This window comes from Canis lupus, chromosome 2 (assembly GCF_048164855.1).
Source record: "Canis lupus baileyi chromosome 2, mCanLup2.hap1, whole genome shotgun sequence".
In the NCBI taxonomy this organism is placed as follows: domain Eukaryota; kingdom Metazoa; phylum Chordata; class Mammalia; order Carnivora; family Canidae; genus Canis; species Canis lupus.
Window position 1 is genome coordinate 15860943 of NC_132839.1, and position 21576 is coordinate 15882518.

The following is a 21576-nucleotide window of genomic DNA, read 5'->3' on the forward strand; positions in this document are numbered from 1 at the left end:
TATCCATTTTTTTTCCTTCGTGACTTCCTTCACTGCTTGTATGTTTAAAAGTTATTTCCTATTCCAAGATCACTAAATAACCTACCTAAATTTTCTTCTATTTTTATAATTCACCTTTAGCTTTTTGCTCTTTAATTAATCTAGAATGTTTTGGGGCTATGTATGTGAGGTAGATCTGAGGTAGAATTGGGCTATGTCAAGTAGATTTGAGAACCTATTAAGGTAGGATTTAACATAATTTTCTGCAAAGAGTTAATACAAGTACCCAGTATCATACTATTTTCATCTCTATGGTGGATTTGTGATGGTGCTTTATCATAAACAATCTCTTTTTCAATGTTCCTCTTTTATATTTTAATTACTTAAATATCTGGTACAATAAATGCCTTCTCATTATTTCTCTTTTGCAAAAATTTCTTGGCTATGGTACTCAATTTATTCTTCCAAACAAATTTATCAAATTCTCCCCATTTCACTGCATTCCAAACAAATTAGGATTTGCTTGAAAATGCACTAAACCTATATGTTCACCAGAAGAAAAGAATACATCCTTTTAATAATCAGCATTCTGGTGCAGAAACACCATACCTCTATTTTCTTAATGTTGATTATGTACATTTCTTACTATGGTTATGCCTAAGTGATTATAGGTTTTTTTTGTGTGTGTGTGATTTTAGGTTTTATTGCTATTGTGAAAATATTTTTTCACGTGATCCTTTCAAACTGATAAGGCATTATTTTCAATGAGTTTTGATTGTGTAACCAGCCGTTTTCGACTCCAGCTTGATTTATTCTGTATGTAGAAAACATATTTGTTAAGAGTACTTTCCTTCATAGACGTAAATGAATTTAACCAGTGCTCGAGAGAGAAAACACTGAAGGCCATGAGATTAGAACAGACCAGCTTTGTAATTTGGAAAGAACAGAAGCAGCCACTGGATATCCCTTTTTTTTTCCCCTAAAGTGTACGATTGCATAGGTGAAATTAATGCACTTTGTTTTATTGCTAGGGAGGGAAAAAAGACAAGAAATTGATGCATCCATGTCTATAATGACAAGTGAAGGGTGACTAATGGGGACCCTGAGAGTACAGAACTGTTCTGTATACTTTGAGCCTTATGTTCTCATCTACCTCATTGTCTGACGGTCCAACTTGGCATGAGCAAGATGAATAATGTAGACAAGTATCTCCCATGGGACTTCTATTTAAAATGAAGACTCTGAGTGACTTCTACCTAAAGATTGTGTTTGAAACTGGCCTCCATGTCTTCAGTCCCACTGGTGTTCTTGGAGGCTGCATATACACCTGTCATTCACTCGGCCTCAGTTTCTCAGGTGGCAGGATGCCAGGCCCAGCCATGTTCACAGTGCAAAGTGCTTTAGACTTTTCTGAAGTGAAAGTCAGTATGTAAATGTGCAACATGACGACATTATTATTCTAGCTTTCTGGCTGCTTTCAGCAAGCACTGACTGCCACATGAGGTCTCAAGTGTTCTGGCACAGTGCGGAAGTGTTCAAAAGAAGTTAAAGTAATGAAATTGGATCTACATTTCCATAGATATTCAAGCTGGCATGGAGGAATGGAGTCATGGAATCAGGGTTGGATGGTCTCCACCAAACAGCCTAGGCAAGTGCCTGTGGTGCCAGGCTACTAAGCAGAAATTTCAATCGTGAAAGGCCACCACTATTTCTTCCTCTAGGTCTAAAATTACAAAATGTGCACATTTCCCCCAGGCTCACACCATTCTCTGGGTGCTTTATACTCCATCCCACCCACCCATTCCCTGGAGCACACCAGCTTTGCTTAAAATCCAGGACAAGTTTTAAAATGAAGAACTAACTACCAAGAGAGAAAAATGTTTAGTTAGAACCCGAAAATAGTGTATGCTATTGTGTCAAGTATGTGACTATTACACTTAGGAGGTGGGCAAGGCTTACCTTGTATCTGGTCTTCCTAAGCCACTATTTAGGAAGTGTCTACTTAATGAGTGTCAGTTGACCTTGTTTTCCTACCGGCTCCCTCGCCCCATTTTAATTGCTCACAGGTCTTCCAGATTTGGTCATTCAGAGATTTGCCCTCTCCCTAACACCTTTACATCCTTCCCCATGCCCCAACGCTGGCTAAAACGTTTCTGTTCATCAGGGCAATGTCAACACAATCTGAGTCTCCTGCTTTGCAACCACCTTTATTTTGACATAGGTCCACGATGCTGGGGGCCCTTCCTCCTCCATCTCCCTTTATATTCTGAAAATTTCAAGGGTTCTAATCATCCATTTGTATGTAACTACAGAGGCGAAGTTTATTTAAGTTTAAAAATGTGACAGGGACAATTCAAAGAATTCAAGCACTGAAGAATATCTTTACTCACACAGAATCTCTCTTTTTTTCTTAATTGTATTTTAGGACAGTGAAAAAAAGGGATTTATAAATAAAATCTATGCCATCCAGGAGGTCTGTATCAGTGTCCAGAACATCCTAGATGAAGTGGCTTCCTTTGGCGAAAGGATAAAGAAGTGAGTGAGTGATGCTGACATGTGAGCCCTGGCCTTCTGTGGGACAGAGTGTCCGTTTGTTTTTCAGAGGGTGAAATGCCACATTCTTTTTGGCAGGGGATACTCCTTCTGGGTGATCTGTTGCTCAGTTTCTTCATTATTTACTTTGTTTCTGCCAGTCTTTGGTTTTATGAAAGTTCTGTCAATTTCCTTCCTGAAATTTAGAACATATTGGTTGGAAAGAAGTCCTACTTGTAGCTTTGAAGAAATAACACCGTCCTAAATTTTAGCACATTTTCAAGTGAAAGACTTTGTTCTTAAATGGAGTATGAAATCGTGATAGGAAAAAAATAAACCAAGCTAGATGAGAATTTCAGGTAACCAAGACACATCTTCATTTTATTATTGGTTGACTTATACTGTCAAGGAGCTCTAAAAAATTTTTTTAAATAGTATTTTATATAGCTCCCTGCAAAAATATTTTCAAATTTATGTATTTAAATAGTTGAGATCATAGTTACAGATGAAATAAACTAATGCCCTTTTAAAAATTAAAAAAAAGCATTCCCTTTCCTAATCTAAAATAGTTTTGTTGAAAGCCAATGTAAAATTAAGACTGTAAGAATGTTCCTAATATAAGAATTTAGTCTTAATTTTAGGTTATTTGCATTTTACTTGAATTTTATTTACTAGTGAACTTTTAAAAACAACTCTCTATAAATTCAATAAAGTGGTTTTATAAGGATTGACGATCAGTTAAGATATATGAAGGCAAAAAAAAAAAAAAAAGATATATGATGGCCCCATACTACTAAAGTGTGAAAATTGGCCTGTGTAATGCTTCCTACAGTCCATTCAAGAAGGGGTGTTGTAGATCCAGTTAAGCCTACATTCCTTGCTTCACGTATCAACTCATTGTTGTTTATTTATATTATTATTCACAAAAGTGTTCTGCAGATTTGAATCCTTGGACATACACATTTGAAAGGAGTAAATTATTAAAACGAAAGGTGTGAGACATTCACCTAGTGCTTTTCATGTTTCAGGGAATAATGCATTTTACTTTGTATACTTTTTAAATACATTTCCACATATGCATTGGTGCTGAGTTTCCACTTTTTTATATCATGTTAGAACAGCCTCCCTCTCACTCCACGTGTATAGCAGGCTTCAGTGTCTGACTTCGGAAGACTGATTCCTACATCTCTTTTATTCTTCCTTTCCATGTTATTTACATTTCTAAGAATGTTCCTTTGTTCCACACACCCTGCCCACTAGAGCATAGTGTACGTCCTAAATAGGGCATTTCCCTTTTGAGTATTGTCCTGTCTCTGAGGTACGCTGTGTGTTGATACCTGATGGAAGTATCCCATTTATACCATAAGTGCTGGGTCAGCTCTGAGGTCAGGCAAATTGATGCCTGCGGGGAGGAGGTTTCTTTTTAACTCCGGGTGGTAGGGGGCGTCAGGTGCTTGCCTGGAGAACATCATAGCCAGTTGAAGTATCTGATCAGATCCTGGCTGTGGACCAGCCTTGGGAAGAACTGAGTTTTGTAGAACAGGTACAGACAAAGGTATAGGTATAGGGTGGTGTATAGAACCTGCATAGGATCCAGTGAGTCTTACATGAGCCATCTTTTCTGCACAATTTTTTTGAATATTAAAAAGGAGAAAGTCCCCTGGGGTCACATGAGATAAAATGCATCTACCCAGAAAGCAGATTCAGAAGCAATCATTAAGTACCAAGTGAAAAGCCTCTATAATTACCACATCTTGTTACTAAATAATCATTCCAGAACTTTCTTGAATTGCATCTTTTTTGGGGGAAGATCATAGTCTAGATTTAGTTTTCATGATGCACTGTGGAAATAGAAAAGGGCAGTCTTTTTTTTTTTTTTTTTTTTTCTGACATTAGCTACACTGGTAAGGATTCCTTGCCATTTATCCTTCCAAGACGAGAAAGAAGAACACAGGGAGCCCTTCAGGGAAGCTGCCCAGAAAAAGGGTTTTCTGACTGAAGAGCCAGTGCCCTTGCACACTGAGGAGTGTTGATGGATGGCTCTGAGCTGAGCCCCAGGAAAGCAAGCAGACCCTCAGCCTTCTGTTCTCTCCACAAATGGGCAGAAGCAAGGGAAGCACAGGTGTCAGTGAGGGAAGGAAGGCATGATCCTTTACAGGTGACAGTTAAACAGGGCGCTCACTCTGGCCATGGGAGGAAAAAGACAAAGAGGAAAGCCAGACCCCAAGAGTTACTGAAAACAAGATGAGACTGATCTAATTTTGACTCTTTTACTAGAAAACACATGTTTAGAAAACACTGGACCTTAAATGGACACAAAAGGCAAGCTATTGGCCCACAGAGCTAAATATTCACTCCTAAGTGTTATGCTGAAGCGAAATATAGGAAGAAGACCCCTTAATCATCCTTTAGTGGATCAAAATCTGCCCTGGATAACTCCCCCCGCCCCACCCAGGTGCACATAACATATGTTACCAGGAAATGAGAGAACATTAAAAATAGTCATATATCCATATCACATGGAATTTCATATTTTCTTGAAGTGTCTTTGTGGCCCTTGTCACTGCAATAGACTCCTAGAGTTGATTAGCTCTAAAAACATCATTTTGGTCCAATAAACATCACTACCAGTCCCTCTTGTTACAATAGAAGTTGTCCTCACTTTTCAAGTGGGAAGTTGAGGCATAGAAAGGTTGATTCATCTTAAGTCACAGAGGAGAATCTAGGCTTTGAATGCAGATCACATACTTCCTCTGCTCTTTTTTCATTAAACGATGAAGGGTCCCCCAGTGGTATGTGTTAGATGCTCCTGAGAGGCTGGTTGTTGAGCCAACTGTACGCCCACACATGGTGACATGGTTATATACCCGACACTGATGACTCCATGCAATGGTTCTGTTTTATTATTTTGCCACTCTCTCTCTCTCTCTCTTAAAAACTATGAGATTCACTACAGATTATCTACACAAAAGCTGCTAAATCATTACAGTCTTTTCATGTCCCATTTCCCTGATTTTTGGCACCTATTTTTACCTTTTCTGTCTTTTTTTTTGTTGTTCCACTACATTCCTTCCCATCTTCTTAGTACTGTCTTTTTGGTAACCCCTTCCCCCATTTTTGTTCATTGATCCCTTTTTTTGGCTCTTTGTTCTGATGTTTTCTCACTGTCAACACATAGTCTTGCAGCCTTCCCCAACCCTCTACATTATCCATCATCAGCAGTATGGGAACACTGCAGACCCATCAGCCAGGCCCTGCTATGACCCATTGTGCCAGCTTACACTCCATTTTCACAGTCTTTCCAACATATGTACTGCGCGTGCTCTCCTTTGCCAGAAATAACCCAGAGAGAATAGTAGTCCATACTGACTTTATTTCTTAATTATCTCTGTATTTCTGGGAAAGGCAATGATGGCAGGTGAATTTTTACAAGGCTAACTACCCTGTTCCCCTTCCTGACTTCTAGATCCATTGAAACATAACTGAAGTGAAAAGTGAGTATTCCTCAAAGGAATTCTAAACCTGAGAGGATTTACACAACAGTGTGAGCGTTAACTCTACAGACAATTGCTGACATTTTATTTCCAGTGTCTGCAATCCAGTGTGAGTTGAAAAAAGAATGAATGGTAGGCCCAGGGGCATTCTCCTCTATGAAAATCTGGAGAAAACAAGATTGGCTACTAGTTTTAGAAGTAGAAAAACACACATACACACAAAGAGGTAGAAAAACACATTTAAAAAAAATTTTTTTTTTTTGAGCCACATAAGGAGTCACCCAACTAGTGCAACTTCAGACCATAAAGTCCCCTGGGACAATCTGGAAGGGTTGGCAGCCAGACCTTTCACATGGGCCCTGCTTTCATGAAACAGCACACTGACTAACCTGTGTCCTCTGACAGGCTACTACAATTGCCTTCTATTCCAGAGAGAAATGCAGTCTTACTAGATCCCTCGTCCAGAGTCTGAGTCAGAATCACTTTATTTTAATCTTTGTTTGAAAAGAGTATATGAAGTGCTCAGATTGCTGACGTGTTACTTTCTCATTCAGTACTTTCAACTGGACAGTCCCATTCTTAAGCTGGCTGGCCATTGTAGCCCTCTGTGTGTTCACAGTCATCCTGTACTTCATTCCACTGAGATACATTGTCCTTGTCTGGGGTAAGTAAAGCCTTTTTTTTTTTTTTTTTTTTAAACTGTCTTAGATACTAGGAACGAACTATTTTTAAGGGATGAGTTATACTGTCAGTAGTTCCCTATATTTATGATCATGAAGCTACTCCATGATGAAAAGAGACAGGTCAGTTAAAAATCACAACAGTATAAAGATTTAGGTCTACCTACAAAATGCATTTTTCTTATCTGGCACCATAGGCTCCATCATACTGTAAACATGTAGTTGTGCAGATTCTTCATATATCAAAGTGTAGCTTTGTCTAGATATCATTCTGATTTATTTTTACCACTTATACGTAAACAGAGGCATTTCGATCCGTATGGTGCATTTAGGACAATATGCTTTTGTGCTGTGGTACTTTATCTTGTAGAAGCGTCCGTAAACATGGGACTATATATGGCCGCCTATTTAAGAGGTCACCTTTAGGATGCAGGAAGAGGGTCCTTGGCACTGACAGGTTGCTTAGGAATAAGAAATCTGCTTTATGTGTACTAAACAAAAGTGCTTCTGCAAAAACCCACTTTAAAGGTGATATTTTTCCAGTCCTAATTTTTAATGCAGTAATGCTGCAATGCCAACAGTTCCTGTGGCCCTAGATTCCACTTAGGTGATAGTTTCAGCATTCTGCATTGTTTTCGGGTTCCTCTTCCTTATCTGAGAAAATTTGTGCTTTGAAGAAAATGGTCAGTGTCTACGATGGACTAATTTATAAAACTACATTAATGATATACATATATATACAAGACCAGCTAGAAGTAGGATTCTTTACTTAACCACCGGCCTGCACACACATAAGATTGCTAAACATACACAAAATGCAAAGAACCAAACTGGGTGTTAATTCCAGAAAACATATGTTTACACTAAAAGCAAAAAGGTCAGAAGGAATGTTTTATTATTTTAAGACTTTAAGAGAGATGTGTGAATAAAGTGACAGAGGGGTCTGAGGTCCCCACACCCTACAGTTTTAAGATTCCTATTTCTCTGTTCTTTTTGGCCTATGTTGTCATGTCCTGAGTAAGCCCTCTTACCCTTTATCATCACTCCCCTTACCTTTATAGCTCGGGGAGGGAGGAATAATGATTATTTTTTCCCTTCTTATAATTTGAACAGTTTCAAATAAGATAGTACTTTCACTTGTTTAGTTAAACAAGGACGGAGGCATTTCTTCCCTCGGTGCATTCAAACCCTCAACTTTCATTCCTTCTTTTGATGTATAAAACAGATGCTTTTTATTGAAGGAATTCGGGGTAAGGCAATAGGTGTGCCACTTTATTATCTCTAACCTTCCTAGGGTCAGATCTGCTGTCTCCATTGTGATAGTTGATGAATTTCTGGGTTTTTTTCCCCCAGCGTTCTTAGAAACTGGAACCCATGGCAGACATCTGGCTCTGTAACCTGGGGTGGCCTCACTGGCTCTGTCTTAAATGTAATTCTTAGAGAATGTGCCCGGGCCTCTTGTTTCACCAAAAGAAATAAAACAAGAACAGTATTTCTTCAGTGCTATGTGATTGCTGAAATATTAACTAGAAATTTAAGACATGGGTCTCACATGGGGAGACGGACCAAAATCAAGAATGCAAAAGATGTTTATTCTGCTGGCTTCCTGAAGAAGAGCCAAGATGTTCTAACTTATGGTCCAGTCTTTACGAGCCTGTTGACTTCATATAAAGCTGTTAATTTATTTTTTCATATGTGAATATGCTTGGTCATATATTAAGTGCAATATAAATTTCAAAGAGTAGACCTATCCCATTGAAATCCTACCTTATATCATACAATGTGTAGAATAGATGCTTCTGGTTTTATATATTGTTTCAACACCTCTATCTCATTAAAGTTTTTGTTTCTATAATAGCTCCAATTTCATCTATATGTACCCCTCAGTCACATTTGCTCTTCAGGTAGTGCAGAGGATTAACTGTTGAATAATTTAGTATGGGTAGATATGGCTCATCTGTAATGGTTCTTGGCTGTTCTATTCCAAAAGTGATCCAAGTAAGTCAATCACAGCATCTTTTGCAAGCATTAAATTTAAATTTTGTGTAATTTAAAAGGAAAATTGCTTCCTGAAAATCTCAATGCCAGAGATGTAGAAACGGAAACATTTTCTTCCCCCATGGTGAGAACTTTTAAGATCTACTCTCTTAGCAACTTTCAGATATGCAATACAGTATTGTTAACTGTAGTCCTCATGCTATAAATTACATCCCTGTCACTTATTTAGTAACTGAAAATTTGTATCCCTTCACCCATTTCACCCATCTTCCCACTTGCTGCCTCGGGTAACTAAACATACACAAAATGCGAAGTCTGGATCTATGAGTTTGGCTTATTTATTTGACTCATTTCACTTAGCATAATGCTTTCAAGGCCCACCTCCATTGTTGCAAATGGCAAAATTTCCTTAATTTTTATGGTTAATAGTCCACTGTATATACATAGACAATATTTCCTTTATCCATTCATCTGTCAGTGGACACTTAGGTTGTTTCCGTGTCTTGGCTATTATATAAACAGGGCTGCAGTGAACATGTGCCAGGAGGGTGTATTTATCTTCTTGAGTTAGTGTTTTTGTTTTCTTTGGATAAATGTCCAGAAGTAGAATTGCAGGAATGTAGGGCAGTACCACTTTTCTTTCTTTCAGGACTATACATACTGTATTCCGTGGTGCAGCAGTTTACACTTCCACCAACAGTGAATGAGGGTTTCTGTTTCTCCACACTTGTGGAGAAATGCCTGCCAACACTTTGTTATTCCTTGTCTTTTTGGTAATAGCCATTCTAACAGTTGTGAGGTGATATCTCAAGGTGTTTTTGAATTGCATTTCCCTGATAGTGATATTGAGCATCTTTTCACATACTAGTTGGCTATCTGTAGGTCTTACTTGGAAAAATGTCAATTTAGATCCTCTCCTTTGCCTATTTTTTTAATTGGATTGTGTTTTTGTTTTTGCTACTGAGTTGTATTAGTTCTTGATATATTTTGGCTATTAGCCCCATAGCAGAGTTAAGATTTGCAAATGTCTTCTCCCATGCGATAGGTTGCCTTTTTGTTTTATTGGTAGTTTGCTTTGCTGTGCAGAAGCTTTTTAGTAGGATATAGTCTGATTTATTTTTACTTTTGTTGATTTTGCTTCTTGGGGTCAAATCTGAAATGTTTCCAAGACTGATGTCAAGGAGCTTACTGCCTTTATTTTCTTCTTGGAGTTTTATGGCTTCCAGTCTTAAATACAAATCTCTAATCCATTTTGAGTTAATTTTTGCACATAAGATAGTCTGGTTTCATTCTTTTGCATGTGGTTGTCCAGTTTTCTAACACCATTTATGAGACTGTCCTTCCTCCACTGTGTATTCTTGCCTACTCTGTCATAAATTTCTTGATCACATATGTGTGGGTTTATTTCTGCACTTTCTATTCTGTTCCATTGATCCATTTGTTTTTATGCCAATATCATATTGTTTTGACTACTATGGCTTTGTAATCAGAGAGCATGATGCCTCCAGCTTTGTCTTTCTCAAGATTGCTTTGGCTATTTGGGGTCTTTTGTGTTTCCATACCAATTTTAGGTTTGTTCTACTTCTGTGAAAAAATGCCATTGAAATTTTGATAAGGATTGCATTAAATCTGTACATTACTTTTGGGTAGCCTCAACATTTTAACACTGTTCTTCCAATCCATGAACATGGACTATCTTTCCATTTATGTAGGTTGTCTTCAATTTCTTTCATTAATGTCTTAGAGTTTTCAGTATACAAGTCTTTCAGTTCATTAAACTTATTCATGGGTATTTTATTCTTTTTGATGCAACTGTGAATGGAATTATTCTTAATTTCTCTTTCTGATAGTTCTTTGTTAGTATATACAAACAAAACAGATTTTTAACTGATTTTTGTATCCTGGGTTTGCAAGTTGGTTCCCGTACACAGAATGCATAGACTGAAGAAAGAGGCAGACCATCTCAGAGTGGTAGGTGGTATATTTTATATACAAGGGAATTGACTTATGAGGCTTCTCCAGAGTGGCCACAGGCAAGTAAATCTCCACCCTTGCTCACTAGAATCTTAAAATTTTACATAGAGGAGTTAGCTGGGCTCAGTCTCATATACAGTCCACATGGTCTCAGTAACACCTTACTTTATCAAGGCTACGTCTTTGGAGCAGTTCCCACTGTGAGTACATTTCATTGAAATGTAGAATGTACATTTCAAAAACCAAAGTGGGTGAGGAACCTCTAATTGTGAGTTCAGCAACCAAGTCAACCGTAGGTCATATCCTCTTCATTATATCTTCCCCATAATCCTGCAGCTTCATTGAATTCACTTATTAGGTTTTTTGTTTTTTGGTGGAATCTTTAGTCTTCTATATATATCATGATGTCATTTGCACATACTGAGTTTTTCTTTGCAATTTGGGTATTTTTATTTTTCTTGGCTGATTACTCTGGCTAGGACTCCCACTAGTCTGTTGAATAAAAGTGGTGAGAGTGGACTTTATCTTGTTTCTGAACTTAGGGGAAAAAGCTTTTAGTTTTTCATCACTATGTTAGCTATGGATTGTCATATATGGCCGTTTGTTATATTGATGTACGTTTCCTCTGTATCCACTTTGTGGAAAGTTTTTATCATCAATGGATGTTGAATTTTGTCAAATGCTGTTCTGCATCTATTGAGATGATCATCTGATTTTTATCCTTCATTTTCTTAACATAGCATATGACACTGATTGGTTTGCAGATGTTGTACTGTCCTTGTATCCCTGGAATAAATCCAAATTAATTGTGGTAAATAAGACTTTTAATTATTCAATGCAGATTGCTAATATTTTGTTGATTTTTTTCCCATCTCTGTTCATCAGGAATATTGGGCTGTATTTTCTTTTTGTGTGTGTGTGGGGTTCTCTTCTAGTTTTTGGAAGATTAAGAAATATTCTATTCTTTGAATGTTTGGTAGAATTCAACAGTGAAACTGGTCCTGTTTGTGGGAAGGTTTTTGATTACTGATTCAGCTGCCTTCCCAGTAATCAGTCTGAATAGAAATTTTGTTTCTTCATGATTCAGTCTTAGAAGATTATATGTATCTAGTGTGTAGTCTTATGATCCTTTATACTTCTGTGGTTTCAGGTTTAACATAGCCTCTTTCAGTTCTGATTTTATATGGTTCTTCCTTTTTTTCTTGGCAAGTCTAGCTAAAGGCTTGCCATTTTACTCATTTTTTCAGAGAACCAGCTTCCTTCTATAACTTTGGGTTTTGTTTGTTGGTCCGTGAGGTATAAAATTAGGTTGAGATTTTTCTTTTTTTATTGAGGTAGGCATTTATTGCTATGAACTTCCCTCATAGAATTGCTTTGGTTGTATCCACATACATTTTGGTATGTTGTATTTGTTTTCATTTTCCTCAAGGCATTCTTTTATTTCTTCATTGAGTCATTGGTTCAGTAGCATGTTATTTGATCTCCCCATACTAGTGAATTTTCCAATTTTCTTCTTGTAATTGATTTTTGTATGCTTTTTATTGGAGTTTGATTTGCCAACATATAGTAGAACGTCCAATGCTCATCCCGTCAAGTACCCCCCTCAGTGCCTGGCACCCAGTCACCCAATGCCCCTGCCCACCTCCCCATGTAATTGATTTCTGTATTCATACCATGGTGGTTGAAAAAGATGCATATGATTTCAGTCTTCTTTATTAAGACCTGTTTTGTGGCTTAACACATGAGCTGTCCTGGAGAATGTTGCATGTGCACTTGGAAGAACGTGTATTCTTCTGCTTTTGGATGGGATGTTCTATTGATGTCCATTAGGTTCATGTGGTCAAACATGTCATTTAAGGCTGACGTTTCCTTATTGGTTTTCTGCCTGGATGATCTAGGTATTGATGTGAGGTATTAAAGTACTCTAGTGGGGATTCCCGGGTGGCTCAGCAGTTTAGCACCTGCCTTCGGCCCAGGGTGTGATCCTGGAGACCTGGGATCGAGTTCCCCATCGGGCTCCCTGCATGGAGCCTGCTTCTCCTTCTGCCTGTGTCTCTGCCTCTCTCTCTCTTTTTCTCTGTGTCTCTCATGAATAAATAAAATCTTAAAAAAAAAAAAAGATTTTCAAAAAAAAGTACAGTACTGTAATACTATATTGCTATTTCTTCTTTTATATCTGTCAATATTTGCTTTAGAAGTTCAGGAGCTCCTATGTTGGCTGTATAAATATTTTAAAATGTTATATCCTCTTGTTGGGTTAACCCCTTTTTCATTATGTAATATCCTTCGTAGTTTATTTATTCATTCATTCATTCATTCACTTATTTATTTATGATAGTCGCAGAGACATAGGCAGAGGGAGAAGCAGGCTCCATGCACCGAGAGCCCGATGTGGGACTCGATTCCGGGTCTCCAGGATCGCGCCCTGGGCCAAAGGCAGGTGCCAAACCGCCGTGCCCCCCCAAGGATCCCCCTTCGTAGTCTCTTATTATTGTTTTAAAATGTTCTGTCTGATGTAAGCATAGCTACCCCAGCTTTCTTTTGGTTTTCATTTGCATGGAATATGTTTTTTCCATTCCTTCACTTTCACAGTCTGTGTCTTTATATCTGAAGTGCATCTCTTCTAGGCAGCATACATATAAATGGGTCTTGCTTTTTATCCATTCAGCCATTTGATATGTTTTGACTGGAGAATTTATCTCATTTGCAGTTAATTACTGCATAGGTATGTACCTATTGGCATTGTGTTGTTTTCTGTCTTGTAGTCCCTCTGTTCTTTTTTTCTTTTGCTGTCTTCCTTTGTGATTTGATGGCTTTCCTTTGTAGTATGCTTTGATTGCTTTATTATCTTTTGTGTATCTAGTTTTAGGTTTTTGCCTTATAGTTATCATGAGGCTTACATATTACAACTTACAACAGTCTATTCTGTTGGCAACAGTGGAAGGTTGGATGCATTCTTAAGCTCTATATTTTAACTCTCCACCCACATGTTCTGTTTCTGATGTTACATTTAACATCTTTTAATCTTGTATATTCCTTAACTAATTATTATAGTTACATTTTTGTAACGTTTGTCTTTTAACCTTCATGCTAACTTTATAGGTGATTAATCTACTACACTTACTATATATTTACCATTACCAATGAGACCTATAATGTTTTCTTAACTAATTATAATTAGCATCCTCCCTTTTTCAGCTTAATGTAGTCCCTTCCTTTAACATTTCTTGTAAGGCCAGTTTCATGGTGATGAACTCCTTTAACTTTTGTGCCACTCTTTCTGGCTTGCAGTTTTTGTTGAAAAATGTGCTTATGGCATTATGGGGGTTCCCTTGTACTTACCTGGTTGTTTTGCTATTCTTAAGATTCTTTTTTTTTTTTTTTTGGTCATCTTTCCCTTTTGATTTTTTAACCATAATGTGTCTTGGTGTGGGTCTTTTTACCTCCTTTTTTGGAACTTTCTGGTCTTCCTGGCTTTGCATGTATTTCCTTCCACAGGTTAGGAAGGTTTTCAGTCCCCTTTTACACCTCTTTCTGGGACCCCTATAATGTGAATGTTAATATGGTTAGTTTTGCCCCATGTCCCTTAAGTAGTCTTTAGTTTCATTTTTTTTTTTTTTCCTTTCTGCTGTTCTGCTTGGCTGAATTCCACTGCCAGATCTTTGAGTTCAATAGTCCTGTTTCATCTAGTCTCCTGTTGAACCCTTCTAACATATTTTTCAGTTCAGTGACTGGATTCTTCAGCTCTGTGACTTTTATTTGGTACTTCCTTGTATTTTCTGTCTCTCTGTTGAAGCTCTCACTGTGGTCTGTTCTTCTGAGTTTGGTAAGCATCAATATGACCACACTTTGAACTCTTTAACAGGTAAATTAGTTACCTATTTCATTAAGGTTTTTTCCAGAGATTTTCTTTTTTTCTTCCTTCTGGAACGCATCCCTCTGTTTCTTCATTTGCCTCAAGTCTGTGTTGGTTTCTATGCATTAGATAAAATAACCCTTCTCCCATTTTTGAAGACCTGGCTTTGCTTAGGAGTTGAACATTATTGTTCAACCCTGCCTTAGCTCTTGGTTGTCTAACCTGTGTGATTGTCTGAATAACCTATTTTAATAGCTCCCAATAGTTGATGGTATGCCAAGACCAGTCATTATCTAGGTTTAGGCTGGATAAAAACCAAACCCATAGACAGCAGCTCCTAAAGAATGCAAATATATATAGTCCTATAGGACTACAAGTGTAAGCCCCACTGGTCACTAGACTCTGGGAGACAGTAGCTAAAATTGGGGCTCCAGATGAGTAGGTAAGTAAATTCCTTTCAAGGAGATGCCAGTGTACTGTAGCAATAACACAAAGATGGCTTCCTGCAGCATACATGTCCTCAGAGCACTTTTCTAAGCCTCTAGATATATTTCCAACTTGAAGTATGCTGTGCAGGCCTGAAGCTCTAGGAAAATCAGATAGGTCTCTTTCACTGATAGACTATGAATGTATTTTAGCTGTATGTCTGTGCACTGCCTTGGGGGGTGGTAGCCTGCCTCTCTAATGGTTACAGTCCTGTGGGACTCAGAAATACAAGCCTCGTGCTTACCAGTGCTGGGAGATCAAAGGGTATTCCCTCAGTGGCAGCTGTAAAAACCAGGGCACCAGATATACATAAAACCTCCCCTCTGAGAGATACTGCTGCTCTGAAGCATGGCACAGTGTCTACTCTCCAAGGTTTCTGGAGTTTACAGTCAGCCCTTATATGTTTAATTAGAAGCCCACCCCTCAGGCAGCAACTATGATGATAAGCTTTGTCTGTGACCAAGACTGAACATCTGAGTCTGTTGCCTCTAGCTATGTCCTCAGGGTGGTAGCTGTTTGAGAACTCTGTTTTCTTTGCTTATAGTCCTGTGGGATCTGTGAACATGAGCCCCATGGGCCATCACAGTCAGGTGATACACAGTGTCCTGCTACAAAAGTCAAGGGTGTCAAACAAGAATAGAAGCTCCTTCCTGGGAGATGCAACATATAAGCTATAGTGAGGCAGAGAGTGTAGAGTGCATCCATTGGACTCTGTTCCACGAGAACTCCATAAACTCTCAGAAGTGGGCCAGCAGAGGGTTGCACAGCAGCCCAAAGCTCCTCTATAAATAAATAGGCTTCTTCTCAGAAAGACTGGGGGTCTCTTTCAGTCTGCTGTCTGATACAGTGTACTGGGGACGGTGGTCTGCCAAGAATGGTCTGATTGTTAGCATCCCATATAATTCAGTAATGGAAGCAACACTGGCCTACTGAGCCCAACAATCAAGAGGTGTTCCCCTTACTGGCAGCCACATAAACCAAGGCACCAGATGTATGTAAAAACTCCCCTCCAGGAAATGTTGGTGCTCTGAAGCATGGCAGAGAGAGAATGTGAGGATGATGACTCCCAGTCAGGGGCGGGTGGGTAAAAATGGCACCCATCAGCTCTACAAGGCAAACAGGATACGAATATGTCACCCACCAGTAAGAAAGTATCCCAGCAGGCCCCTAACCCTCCAGCTGAAGTTTTAAAGTTATGTGAAAGAGATTTATTTGCTTAAAGTCTGGGTGCTTTTCTAAAGGCTGCTTCTATGCTGCACCCTGGGGCAAGTGAATCTGCACAGGAGCCTTTTGAGCCATTTCTCAGTTCACTACAGTTCCTTATATCTCATGGTTTTCAAAGCCAGATGTGTTGGGGGCTCATCTCTCAGGTACAGGACTTAAAAACTGGGGTGCTTGATATAGGGTACAACCTGTTGCTCCTCAGAGAGAGAAGCTCCATGTTTGTGAGTTATGTCATGATTGTCGGTTGCCTTGCTGGGCTAGGGTTTACAATGAGATTTTGTCTCAGCTTCTCCTCCCCACTTCCATTTGGCGTTTTTCTCCTTTACCCAATGTGAAGAAGTTGCTCAGCTAGTTTTCATGTCTTTCTCAGAGGGAACTGTTCCATATGTAGCTGTAGATTTGGTATGTTCATGGGAGGAGGGGAGTTCAAGATCTTCCTACACTGCCCTATTGAGCCACCTCCTAGATGTAAAACCAGACATAGAACTGGGGCACCATACATGTGTAAAAGCTTCCGTAGCGGAGATACTGACACTCTGTGGAGTGAGGCAAAGGGAATGTGTGGAGATAGCATCCAAAAGCTGGAGCAAGGCAGAGGGAAAGTGCAAAGATGGGACCTCCAGTCTCTGGCTCCAGAGAGCACCACAGCCGTCCTTTGAATGTGTGTCTCCTCAGATGCCTGCCTACCCCTTGGACTGATGCCCCAACACAAGTAAACGAGCCTCTCCCAAAGTTCAGGCACCCCTCAATTACCTGCTTCCATGTGGGGCCCTGAGGTGACTCCAAGCATGCCAGCCCTTTAAGGGCTATTTCCTCAGATCACTATAGCCTCGTTGGTCTCATAGTAGAAGTGAGCCACATTGGTTTTCAAAGGTAGATGTTTTGGAGGGTCATCATCTCACAGGTGCGTGTGTTAAAAGCTGGGGGGTGCCTGATGTGGGGTTCAAACCTTTCACTCCTCAAGAAGAAACTACTACAGCTTTTAAGTTCCTTCCTGACAGCAGGTTGCCACACTGAGGATAAGGTTCATCATGAAATTATGTCCAGGCCTCTCCTACCTGCTTCAAAGTGAGTCTTCTCTCAGCACCAGATATGTAGGAAGAGAGTTTAGGGTCCTCTTGCTTCATCATCTTTAAAGCTATCTATCTATCTATCTATCTATCTATCTATCTATCTATCTATCTATCTATCTATCTTTTAAAGCCAGTGGTAAACTCTCTCATTTCAGATCATTCTGAGAAAAAGCAAAAAGGACAACTGTCTTCGAAACATTTAGTTCGTATAACATTAACACCTCTTCCCATTAAAACAAAACAAAAACCAGTTAAGGTTTATCTTTTGAAAAAAGGGAAAACCAGTAAATCAGACTTCTTTTGCCTTGCAAAGTTTCACCATAGATGGAACACTAAAGCAAGGCTTCTAAGTAATGTGACACTGAGTGGCAAAGCAAGATACAGCACTGCGCATTCTTGCCAGATGCCTTTTGTTTCCCAAATAAAAAGCCTTTCCTGCTTGGAAGAAGCCACTAAAATAAAAGAGAAAACCAGAGCAACCATTGAGTTGGGATGGAGCTAGGAAGGGGACAAAGGAAAGGAGAGAAAGAAAGAAAACTGGAAGAAGGGAGGGAAGAAGGGAGGGAGGAAGGGAAGACGGGAGGAGAAAACAGGGTGTATTGGTTCAGTCAAGACTGAAGAGCAGCTTAATCTAGATCTTCAAATCACTGCAGCATATGGAAAAGTATGTGATTTCTCTGATTCCTACATTTGGAGATTTCACTCATGTTTAACCTGTCACTTTTTCAGGCATCAATAAATTCACAAAAAAGCTTCGGAGTCCATATGCAATTGATAACAACGAACTACTTGACTTCCTTTCCAGAGTCCCTTCAGATGTACAAGTGGTATGTATGTTTCACTATGCCTGCTATTTAATGTAGGATGGCATTGGGTTTTTGCTTTTCATCCGTTTAATTTCAAAGGTTTTAGAAGAACCACTTAAAGTTAAAAAGGCCCTTGGCAGTTTAGCCCACTCGGGGTGTTATGCAAGAAGAACTTTATAGAGAATGGGTAATGTTGAATGAGAGAGGGTTGCATCAAGAACCTACCAGGGCTTGTAGGAGCAATTTTCCTCCAAAGAAGGTTCACTTAGAGTTTGTGAAGGGAAGTCCCCATTACCTGAAGGGAGGAAACAGGAATATAGATGATGAAAGCAAAATCTGCCAGAGAACATTTGAAAAACACTTCTTTGCATAATTTGGAGGAATTAAGTGAGTGTTAAAAATGTACATTTTAGAGACCTTGGTGGGTGAGGTGGGGTGAGGAGTAACTGCTTTTTCAAGACGGGCACACCTCCATCCTTTAAAATACTTGGAGGCTAATGCCTATTAATTATCAATTATTTTCAGAATAAATGAAAAACGTTTTTATCAAAATCTGGAAGCTATGTTCCGGCAATACCTTTCTTCCTTTGTTTCAGTTGAGTTTTTGATTTAGTATCTGACAGGAGAGTGGCCTGGAGAGAGATTAAGCCTAAATTAAACAAACAGTAAATTGCAAGGAACCATTATCCAGCCTTTCAAAATTAAGAGAAAGATGGTTTTTGCTTTAAAGTCCTCGGTTATTGACAGTGAAGAGGCGCCTGTTACCAAAGTTCACATCACCGCTCTCACGTAATTTCTGGCAGGATTTCCCTCCTGATTCTTGCTCTATCATTCTATTGTTTTCTGCATCCCAGCTGCAGTTCTCCTAGAGCTTCCAGGGTGAGCACTCTTCCCACCCCTGCCTCCAAGCAGTCTCTCATTCCTCTGCTTTGCCTGCCTTTGCCAGAAAGTGACCACCTGACCAGTCTTTCTCTGAACTCTGTTTAAACAGGTGCAATACCAAGAACTGAAACCAGATCCTTCCCATAGCCCGTGTAAAAGGAAGAAAAACAATCTTGGCTAGCCAGCTCCCAGCACTGAGGAGACCAGCATCTGTTCAGGAAGATAAAAGAAAAAGCCTTCAGCCTCAGCAGCATTTCCTTTCTTCCTGCTTTTTATTTATTTTGCCTTTTTATCATGATCGAGAGAATTTGTAAATAGTGTACAAAGGCATATGTCTTTGAAAATATACTTCCATTGTACAGACTCCATTTGATAAAGGGTTAGCTGTTGCTGTGTGAAAGCCTTGTTGGCTGTGGATAATAATATAACACACTGAAACAACAAATACAAGAATGGTAACGTTGGGAGATATACACTTCTCTAATTACAAGTGGAAGAACCAGAGTATTACATTAAATGCTCAGCTGTGCTCTGATTAAATCTACATAAAATGTAAATGTCAATTTGATTTTTAAAGTTTTTTTTTTTAATGTGACTATTTTTTATCTGAAAAGTAATCCATTACAGTTTTCTATGTTTTATACATTTCAAAAGGGAAGGGGGGAAATCCCAAAATCTGACTTATGGAACAGATGCATTTCAATTTAACATAGATTCTGACTTCAGATCCTGACTTTATTCCTGTGCAAATTATTGAGCTATGACTTGGCTTATTTTACACTAATGAGAAAAGGTACAGTCACTCCGTCAAGATAATTCTTCCACAGTCTACAAAGAAAACTTCCAACCTTTTATCATTCCTTATCATTCCATCTGAAACCTCAAAATCTCTACAGGACTACAAATAAATACTGCCAGGTTTATACATGATTGCCTATTTGAATTTTTATACCTACCACTACTTTAATTTGTACCAAGTTAGCAAGTTAGTCACCCAGTTCAGTCATCAAAAATAGTAGCAAACTAAATCCGTATTGCTTTTGGTGTCTCTGTGCATCTAAAAATATTTAATACTCAAAAGTATTCTCACGCAGAAAGTATCTGCTTTCTCATTAAATTACTGAAATGCTTTAATGCAGAGTATGATTTTTGTTATTAGTGTGAATTTTAATGTAAAGAATGCTAGTGTGCTAAGTGATATGCCAGTTGTTTCATTACATTCATTTCTAAAAAAACTAATCATTCTTGATAATACGAATGCATGAAACCTATTTTGTAAAAAACAAAAAACAAAAAACAAACCACAACTGCTTATGGGGAAGGGGGAGTTTGCCTTTAAAAAACTGTTTCACTACTTACCATAGAATCTATACTTAAAAATTGCATTCCCAAGACTTATGATAGTTTTTGTACCTAACTCCCTGATAAATCACGGGAGTATACCTCTGGAGAGAGAAATAATTTGGTGAGAATGTTTTACTTCCCTGACTGGGTAGGGGATTAAGCTTGGCTGGAAATGCTGTAGACAATGTTTTGCACTACTTTATTAATAGAGTGGGATAGGGTGAAGGGGGGGAGGGTTATGATGGAAAAACACAGAAAAACCAGAAGCCAGAAATATATATTTCACTCTAAAGGAAGATTCTTTAAAGATAAATTTAATCTCATCGAAGCTAATTTTTAAAGTATTTTTATTTTAAAGCGACGTTGTTAAATACTATTTCTTATTATAGAACTATTTTGATCTGTTTATACACTATGCTTGAAAGAGAATGTCAATTGAATTCCCTTTCTACAGAAAGGCTTTGACCTCAATATGCTCTATTTAGCTCACCATGTTTATAATGACATGCTTATATCCGCATACCATCACTGTTTGTTGCTTGGACATAATACTCCATAAAGTTGATGTTGCCACAGAAAGTTTATTGATGGGATAATTTGTTTGAAATACCTTTTGATTATACCTTGTGTGAGATTTATGTTCCGTGCTGACAGTGTCTACTCAAATGTCTACAAGCCTGATATTGTACAATTTCAGATGTACCTAGTGCATATTAACCATTAACAGATGCCTAATTTTTGTTTCACTCTACCAACTTTCAGATGTTAAGTTCAGTGGTAATGTTGACTATACATTCACTGCATTAAATAAAAAAAAAAATCTTTTCTAAGTATACTCAGTACTCCTTTTTCTTTGCTTCTCTCTCTCTCTCTTTTTGGTGGTTGGTTGTGAGTGCTGGAGGATTGTTTGCATATTCTTATAAATGAAACTTAGTTTGGTTTGGGCAAATAAGGCCTTCCCTAAAACCTTGACCATTGTATGAAACTCACTACCCACCTTCGAAGGAGTGAGCATGCAATGAAGTTGACATAAGAGTAAGAACTATCTTGAGGCATGAAAGGATATTCAGAGGCATCTTCATTGCTTTCAAGACCACCACATTCACAGACTGAAAAACTGTGTCTAATAAAATTTTAACTATTTCTTTCCCCCTCTCACATAGGTACAGTTTTGCCTTTTGAAAGCTGTTTAACTTGATTTAGTTTTGAGGTTTCCACGTATTTCAAATGTCACTCCCAATAGGGGTG

The 21576-nt window shown here is 38.5% G+C and overlaps 1 protein-coding gene across 18 annotated transcripts in view; it reads left to right on the forward strand.

The window, feature by feature from the left end:
- MCTP1 (multiple C2 and transmembrane domain containing 1) overlaps window positions 1-21161 on the forward strand; it is a 527670-nt gene extending 506509 nt beyond the window's left edge. For 16 of the 18 annotated variants that reach the window (XM_072791100.1, XM_072791128.1, XM_072791109.1 and 13 more), the window contains 4 exons: window positions 2405-2514; window positions 6560-6669; window positions 18026-18123; window positions 19094-21161. In XM_072791100.1, coding sequence (XP_072647201.1) covers window positions 2405-2514; window positions 6560-6669; window positions 18026-18123; window positions 19094-19165 — 390 coding nt within the window. In that variant the 3' untranslated portion in view covers window positions 19166-21161. The remainder of the gene's footprint in view (window positions 1-2404; window positions 2515-6559; window positions 6670-18025; window positions 18124-19093) is intronic. The other 2 variants (XM_072791166.1, XM_072791183.1) reach the window with 1 other exon arrangement.
- Window positions 21162-21576: the final 415 nt, after the last annotated feature.